Genomic DNA, 9,097 nt, shown 5'->3' with positions numbered 1-9,097 from the left:
TAGTAGTGTCAACATGAGGCTGGATGTTATCTGGCAATGGGATTTCACTTGTTGATGTAATTTTCTTAAGGCACGTGCACAGTGCAGTGTTGATTTCTTCAAGCTGGGAACAGGCGATTTCGTGGCCGCAACGATTAAGTATTTGGATGCGTTCAACGTTATCTGTCAGGGTCTTCACAGCATAGGGAAGAGAGATCTGTTTGGATGGCTTAATCTTTCCTCTGCTCACTCTAAACATCAGATCTTGGACGAAGGATTTCATTAACCTCTGCACATGACGGTTTTTATCTGGCCACTCTTTTTTTCCAGTCAGACATGTTTACCAGAACAAAGCCTGCTCTTTGGGAACATTCATTCCGCTCTTAGTGAGATCTGAAGGGCGTGGAGACTATGACATCTTGTTTTCTGTTCTTTGAATAGCTTCGCGAATGTCAATAGTAGCCCGGTGTATATCTGAGCTCCGAGAAGACTGGCTTGCATTGTCCTGTTTTTCCAGAGGAAGAGTTTTTATGCATTTGGCTGCATGAAGTGTGTCAAATTGGCGGGAACTATAAAGACACTGGTGGTTTCTAACAAATTTTCAAAGAGGAGGAAATTCTTCCTGGAGATTCTGTCTGGTGTGCTTCTTTGTGGATAACTTGATTTCTTCAACAACCAAAGACGTGAGATACGTACGATATAAGTAGTTCTGTCATTTCAGTCAATCTGACTAGTTTTTCGTTTGCAATAAAGTCCGATCTGATGTAATCATCTGATGTAAGCATCTGATGTAAGTATCCGATGTAAGCATCTGATGTAAGCATCTGATGTAAGCATCCGATGTCAGCATCTGATGTAAGCATCTGGTAAGCTTCTGACTTGAGATTAGCATACTCGTCTTCTCAGCGATTCATCACAGCCATCGGAAGCCCCAGTGGGACTTGGCTCGGCCCTAGTGTAGCATGTCCTGTGGTAACAAGCTTCAGCTGTTACGATTTCACGCAACGCAATTGCGAGAATCCTGCTGTCCGTCTTTTCCATGGCTGATTTTCTAATTGAGTGATCTGCACGCAAATCTCCGCATTGTTCCAAGGGTTCCCGATTTCTTGTTCCGTTAAGATACTTCTTTTCACAGAATATGCAGGAATGTTCGTAAGTTGTGCTGGTGGTAGCTAGGGAACTGTTGGATCGAGGTCCTCTTAGCTGCCTTGGTTGTTGGTCGTCAGTTCAGCTTGCTGCTTTGAAATTGTTTCCAAGAGCCTTTTCATGGTAAACGGCACGCTACGACATTTTCTGTGATAGTAAATCTTGGGATTTCTTCTTCATCTCATGTCTCAGCAATATTAAAGTGTTTGTCTTTACGAACAGCAGCTGCGCGCCTCTTACAAGTGTATTTTAGGACTCCTCATCTTTTGGTCTAACTAGTTACGTATCATCGTCAGTACAGTGAATAATACATGCACAACTGGACGTGACCGCTTTTGATCGATTTTTTGTTCTTCAGGCGTCACATTTCCTCTTTTTGTGCCACCTATTCAGTAATGCAAGGCTCTACGTCAATATTAAGACTTAAAGGCTTTAAAAATCCATTTTTAAACCGGTTTAATTTAAGCGCTGAAGTTTGTAGCGGAGCTCCCGCGCGCCAAAGGCGCGCGAGCAGAGCCCCATTCCTTAGAAATTTTGGTAAACCCACCAAGCCGAGAAAATTTGGTTATGACGTCACCGTACGAGCGAGCGAGCGAACGCCGTCCGTACAGACTCTGGGGGAGGGGGAGAGGAGCCTCGCGGTAGCGCAAACGGGGGAACCGAGGAATGCCATCTTTTTTTGGCGGGATTTTTAAAGAAAAGAAAACTCATTTCTATTTGCCATGTCAACAAATAATAGCGGAGGTTGATCTAACGTTTTTAAGATGGGGTTGCTCTGAAGCATAAAACAGAAACAGAAAGCAAGAATTAACAGGCAAAGAAGTAGCAAAGAAGTAGCGAAGAAGATCGTGAAAGAGAGCTGGCCAGCGCTGGAGAAGGAGGTGAAACAGTACCGAACACTGCCGTTAATTATAGCGAGTCAAGGACTAGAGAAAGGGGATGAAATAATACGGAACAATGCCGTGAAACAAAGGTAACGAGGACTATAGAAAGGAGACGAAATACCCGACGGCTGTAGAACTGCTCAATTAATTCGCGCGTCGAGATGCTGTGCAGCCGAGCAAGAAAAGTCACATGATTAAAATCAGGTGACGAACTAGAGAACTGTGTGCTTAGTGCAAAACAGAAAACACAGCGGAAAAAAGTGGTTGATTCGTTGATCTATCGAAAAGATTAGATCAGTTCCGTTCAGTCTTCACAACTTTTGCAGCAAGTTTCTGCCTGGAAGATTTGCACTGGCCGAAGTGAATTGCCAACTTGAGGTAAGCGACGTTTGTTGTGGCGTTTGCTATGGAAATTATGAAGTTGCCTCGGCGAGATAAGCTTATTTTCAGAAGGAGTCCTTTTTTAAAGTCTTCCTTATTTGAAGCCATGCTGTGAGACATTTTGTAAATTACATAGGTTTAATTTCGCTCATAACAATAACACTTGAGTGGTTTTGTGGATCGAGGTTGTAAGTTGCATATTGTAAACAAATCAAGTTTTGTCTCGAGTTTCGTCGTCACGTTTAAAAAAAAAATCTGTATTTGTAAACACTACCGGGCGAGTTTTGAAGTTTGCTCTGTGTTAATTGGCACAACCGCTTCCTAGACTACAAAAATTTCTTAAACCAAGATAGGTCAACAAACCATGTTAAGCCGGAGCGAACAGGATTTGCTAAATTTACTTTTGACCTACCTATGTGAATATTTACATCTTGTGATTACAAAGTATTTCCTCGTTTTGTTAGTTCAATTTATTCGGTTTGACGAAATGCTTGGGAGGAATTTCCAGGTTAATTTGGTTGAAGACTGGTAAAGCTACCGCCGATAAAATGACTGCAAAGCTAAATTAACCCGTCGGCAAAAATACACACTGTGATATTCAAATCTATGCTTAAGCGTGAATAATTGTTAAACTTTAACACTGCAAGCTTAAACGAATTTTCTTCATCCTTTCTTTCATTCAGTCATCCTTCATTGAGAAGGGATTTGCTGTTTGATACTCAGCTGTAATGATATGCATATTGTGTTTATAATGTAGATTTCCTCGTTTTATTTTGTTGTTGTCCAGTTAGTTCGGTTTGGTGAAATGCTTGTAGTCGAAATGTCGAGTAGACGATTATGCATGTAAACCCTGTCGGCAAGTAAAGCTCTACTTCGATTTTGATTTGCTATTTCATTTTATTAGTGCCACTGCTTTTGGTTGGGGGTACATGGCCCCTATTTTCCTAATGAGATGTTATTCCCTAGTGTGGTATTTACACTTATGGAAATGTTCCATAACAGTGAGATAGTACTAATTTAAAAAAATGCTAAGAGTTGTACTCGGTAACTTGAACAGTGAAAATGACATTTACATACGTAGAAAAAATTTAGGGCATAGAAGTCCTTGCCCTGACCATTTTTCGGTAATAAAAATAACTTTTACTTATGTACATTCAAAATTTAGTTGGTCAGAGTGCATTCCTCGCTCTACTCTCTCTCTCTCTGCTCTCTTTTTCACACTAATTTTTTGATTGACTAACTTATTAACCGAATGTCACTGACTGTTTTCTTTGTTGTGCTTTACTTTTTTGCTCGTCGAAGGAAGTTAACGTTAAAATCTGACATTTGAATGCCTCCTTTGCTAAAGTTAGTCACCATTTAATTGTTATCACTCCCTGTGAATTCATAGAGAATTACCACCTAATGTGGAAGTCCTGTCTTCAAGTGTGGGAAAATGACACCGCAAAAAGTTACAAAAAAAGTTACAATGAAAGTAAAAAGAATTGTGAATGTCGATCATGACTTGGTGTACATTGTACATCATGTAAAGGTATGTGGTGAGTGCCAAAGGCATAACATTTCGTGCATTTGCCTTTTCAGGACAAATTATATAACAGTGACATTTTAAAAGATGTGATCAGAAAAATAATGAGTATTGTCCAGGCAGTACCAGTTTATGGACGGCATATGCAGACAGTAAGAGGTGCTGTAAGCATTACCAGGTAATTAAGTTAGTTTTATGCTTATGACTTCTTGTACTTGGATTTTGTGTCATTTCGTCACAAGAATAGGTAATGAAAGATGCATTAGTTGACACAATTTATTTTCAAAAGCAAACTTAAAAGTCTGCCTATGGTGGATACCGGTTGTGTGTAAAGTGAATGTAAAGCAAACACACTGTTAAAGATGTACGTGCATGTTAATATTGAATAATCTGAAATTTCAGCGAGTTTGAAAATATATTATATCTATGACAGTTCTGAGGTGAGGGCTGTTACGTGTACATGTAAATGGCTAATGCTCAATTTTTCACTTGTTATGATTTAGCTGCCAATATGTTCTGTAAATTAATTTTAATAGTCATCTGTTGGTGTGCAACGATATACACCAATATATAACCAAATATTGTATAGTGTAAATTAATTAACCAAATTATGCTGTTTTCAGTTGACCAATGCTACTACATGTACACTGTGATGTGATGTTGAAGCGCACAAATTTACAAACATGCCCGGTGTCAACTTGTCAAATGTATGAACTGGCCAGCCAGTCTAGATTACAAAACTTTCTGAAAGTTGGCCTTACCAGGTAAGATATTTCTTAAAACATATTTTGTAATTAATGATTTCTCAGACATTGCGTGTGAATATCTTCTGGAACTGCACACTCAGATTAAGTCAGCAAGAACATCAGTATTTATCCTGACAAAGTCTGATTTTCAGTTATATGTACAACCAAACAGCCTGGATGTCCCTTTGATTGGGACTGCATGCACATTGTTGTACTGCAATGTTCCAGTTTCTTGTTTAAAGCAAATTGCATGTGCGCTCAAAAGCAAGTCGCCAAGTTGATAACAGTTATATATGTTTGCTTTGCATCTCAGGACAGAGCCTGCCACTGTGAAAGTTTTGGTGCCATCCCCCTAGCATTTGATTCACTACTGTAGACACTCAGTAAACAACTAGCAATGGAGTACACTGTATATCAATGAAAGGAATGTCATCTGTTGGTTATAAATTATAATTGATATGTCTTTGTATGTTTAGTGGTGTTCAAGTAGCAGCTATATACAGTATGATTACATCCCTGTTCCTGTCAGTCAATATACGAACAGTGTACACATGGGCAACCTGGATTAAAACATCAAAGATTTTCAAAGCAACCATGGCCAGGTGAGATATTTCTAAAGAAATATAAATTCAAGGTGCTTATGATTGCTTATAGGGATTGATTTTTATTGTAAACAATATCTTACTGAGTGTATTTTTCTTGTGTACTAATTGTTATAGAACACAGAGACCACTGTCATAACAGAGATATTAATGTGTGAAAAGTTCCATAAAAAAATGCACTGGGAGCAAATTAAATCATCATAGATGCAGCTTTTGAGAGATCCCCAATATTAATGGAATATACATTGTACATACATGTAAAAGAGTTCAATAATTTATTACTTAAGATTGTAATGCTTTGTTTGGTTTCTCTATATTCACAGACAACTTGATGCCATAATAATTTCTGCACAAAGTTCATTGAACAAACTGACTTGGAAGTTGAGTTCTGCAACCCATACTGTGTGTAGTAATATCATACAGCTGTAGCTGCAACATTGTGACAGATAAACTGTATTACATTATTAAGAAACACCTATGATACATGTATTAACTAATTATTTAAAGTGTCTGTTAAATTAATCAGTTTTTCTTAGAGACAATTTACTCATCATGTCATGGTTTATTTAAATAATTGCTTTTTTGGCTTAAAAATGATATTTATTGTGCTTGGTTTATGTTGCTCTTAAATCAATTTTGTGATAACCGGCATTGGGCATGGCATAAATTAATATTTTGCCAACACGAAATGGAGAACTGGGTCTAAAGAAAAGTTGCAGGATTAGTATTTTTGTAGAAAGAAAGAGTTGAGAAATTTGTGACATTCTACTGACAGCCTTGCCATTCGCAACGTCCAATAAGGTTAATTTGTTCCCTAGTGTTGTGCAAATAGTGTTCTCTAATTTATAAATTATTTCAATCAGTTGTTTAAATGATTGCCTTATAACCCCATGTCCAGCTTTGGTGCATGCAGGATATTGATGTATTGTTTATCCATTTTGCTGTAAATTATCTTTAATTGATGTGTCAATCGAAACATATATTTGATATGCTGGCTTTTTCTGACAAATGTACCTATGCCTCATAATCTTTGAGTACGTTTGGTTGTGTAGTGCAGACAAAATACACGTACATAATATAACTTACTTATAGCTTACATGTACTTATAATTCTTGGTATAATTTAATCATTATGAGCAAAATTAATTAATGGAACCCAATAACAGCTCCTGTAGTCCACAATCTCAGTCGAGAAAAAGAACAAATCACATTGGAATTGAATAGTAAAATTATTATCAGAAGCCTATGCAAGTATTCATGATCAGCAACAAAATATCATATTTATTGTTCATGCCAGAGTGATTTTGCTTATATTTATACTTTGAGAGATGGTGCAAACCCTTTTAGCAGGAGGAGACGCCATACAAAAATGAAGATAGCTAACTGTCTTTGGGCATCAAGTTAGAAAACAAAACTTTTTAACTTTTTACATGTGTATACTACCTTGGTATTTTTGTGAGATTTCATTTGGTAGAAATTTGGGGACTGAATATATTGTAGCCACTGCATTTCAGTCATACCCCACAACAACAAAAATGTGTAAATAAACTTCTTTTGTGCAGGAGTCCCAATGGTTAACTAAGAAAGAATATAATGATTAATAACAATGTCATGTCTTTCTCAATAAGAAAGAACAGGAAATGTCACCAAAAAGCACAGAAGACAGTTCTGTTATGTGATCAACATTATTGGTGGCTCCTCTGAAATGCTTGAAATCATGGCTCTGTTTTCATCATTACACCATCTTACACCTCGATCTGCTGATGTGATCCTAGTTCGGGCTGAAACTATAAAATCGCTCGCAGTTTACTTCACATACATGTACATGTTGGATTATTTTCATCAGTAACAACATTCCAAAAAATAACTGACGAACTCCGCTTTTAGGCTTGGCGAAATCTATATATTATTTATTTATTCAGGTGTTTGTTTATTTAAACAACAAAAGCAGCACAAAAGACCATCCGCGCGCACTATATATGAATGAAATCATCTTTGGGAACGTATGAAATGACCCTCATATCAAAGGAAAACTATTATTTAATATCATTTTCCTTTTGATGCATTTCAAACTCCATATTTTTCAAAATCTCTCATTATGTCATCTACTGCTAGACCTTTCGTATAAAGTGACGAATGATATATACTCGAACGCCTATTTCGAGGATCTGTAAGTTTCTTGTCAAAAATCAACACTATCAGCTTAATATTTAGTTAATTGATTTCTCTAAATGTTTACCTAGATGCTTACTGTTTATTTATCCCTGAGAACATTTCTCGTTTCTATAAGGAACCAAAATTTTAGCCAAATTAGCCCTACACACCAGTCAAGAATACCGCCATCTTGGATTTATCCATGATGCAATGTGAATGACACCGTTGGTTGTTTTTTAGTTTTTCGTGTAATCCTGACACAAATTTCTACTTCTAACAACTTCGAGGAGAAATACAAATGTTTTCCTTTTTTTCAAATATCTAAAGTACTGACTAAACGGTCGTGACCATATATTTAAAGGATCTTCTTCTGAGCCTCGTTTCCATGCTGAAGCCATTTTTTTGTGAAATTTTAAGTTAAAAATCTCACACAAAGCTACTCATTCAGAAAGGTTATCATACAAGTTTGAAAACAACTCATGCAGTAGTATAAGCTGATAACACTTAGGTTTTGCCCTTAGGTTTGGTACCGAAAAGTGGTCTGGCCCATGGACTAGGTCGATTAGGATCTCAGCAAATTGTATGTTACACTTATTGCAAACGGCGCCTAATGAGACGAAAGACAGATAATATTGATAGATGTTATGACGCGGGCTTCGGAGAATTGAAATCTGCTTAACCGTTGTGATGTCTCAGAATGATTTCGTACACTAATTACCGAAAATGTGGCAGAAACCTACCGATGATATAACATGAGGTATCGTGGAACGTCCAGTTGTCGACATGTCGCGAGGTAAGTGGAATGTATCATTATTTTCTCTGTCATCGTTGTGTTCACGTTATTATGCTAATTAGGACGGCTGTCTTTGTTGACAAAAGCACAGCTTAAACTTCTTCTTCTAACATTTCACAGTTTTAACTGCCCCAAAATTTTATTGCATATTTTTATAAGTGAGACATTGCTCTTTAAGTGGAGGGTTGCTTTGGGATCTCAAGTGATGTACTTTTGGCGATATTTTTCTTTATGCCTTTCTTCCCTTCCCAGCCTAGGGACTAAAAATCTATTGGGCTGCATAACCGCGCTCGTTTACTGGGCACTAAAATGAAGACAGGCAATTCCAGATGGAGTAAAATGGCTAAGGGCAAAGACCCAAAGCCGATTTAATCATACAAATTTTTTGAATTAATTACAAAAACAATTGGCTATAGAAATTGTGTTGAGCCCCAGTAAAGGTGAGGGCACAAAAACGCCTACTAAACTATGCTAAAAAATAACACAACGAAACAAAGTGGACAGGACAAGGGGGGGGGGGGGGAGGTGGGACCTGAAAACGAACGTGTCATCCAGCGAGAAGCAAGAATGAATGAATGAATGACCGATGCTTTGTAACCAGGCCACGAGTCCTGACATCACGAGCGGGGGGTTCAATACAATGAAGAAAACAAACCCCCTTGTCCAGGCCCCCGCACGTGTGGTATGCTTTACATAACAATTACTGTTGCACAAGAATCAACACACGTGCCTTCAATATTGCACCATTAAAATAAACCAAATTTCCTGGGAAGAAAGACATAAAAATTATATTTGCCTAGCAGATAATCTCTTTAAATCGCGCCTTTTTTATGGCTCTTCATGAGTAGTCCGAAAGGGAAGAAATTTAAAATTCTGTAAGAAAATCAG

The 9,097-nt window shown here is 37.6% G+C and overlaps 1 protein-coding gene across 5 annotated transcripts; it reads left to right on the top strand.

The window, feature by feature from the left end:
• The first annotated feature begins 946 nt into the window (after nt 1-946).
• Nucleotides 947-8,685, top strand: LOC145495461 (uncharacterized). 5 transcript variants are annotated; one of them, XM_081475085.1, is made up of 6 exons: nt 1,588-2,387; nt 3,781-3,941; nt 3,972-4,093; nt 4,539-4,679; nt 5,138-5,263; nt 5,587-8,683. In XM_081475085.1, the coding sequence occupies exons 4-6, from the start codon at nt 4,546-4,548 to the stop codon at nt 5,690-5,692; spliced, it is 366 nt and encodes a 121-aa protein (XP_081331211.1). In that variant the 5' UTR covers nt 1,588-2,387; nt 3,781-3,941; nt 3,972-4,093; nt 4,539-4,545; the 3' UTR covers nt 5,693-8,683. The 5 variants fall into 5 exon arrangements, with proteins under 5 accessions (XP_081331215.1, XP_081331214.1, XP_081331213.1 ...); XM_081475088.1 differs by lacking the exon at nt 4,539-4,679 and having other exon boundaries at nt 1,520-2,387; nt 5,587-8,684; XM_081475086.1 differs by lacking the exon at nt 3,781-3,941 and having other exon boundaries at nt 4,003-4,093.
• Nucleotides 8,686-9,097: the final 412 nt, after the last annotated feature.

This window comes from Orbicella franksi, chromosome 8, assembly GCF_964199315.1.
Source record: "Orbicella franksi chromosome 8, jaOrbFran1.1, whole genome shotgun sequence".
Lineage (NCBI taxonomy): Eukaryota > Metazoa > Cnidaria > Anthozoa > Scleractinia > Merulinidae > Orbicella > Orbicella franksi.
The sequence above is the reverse complement of the archived record's forward strand: the minus strand, read 5'-3'. Positions and strand labels throughout refer to the sequence as shown.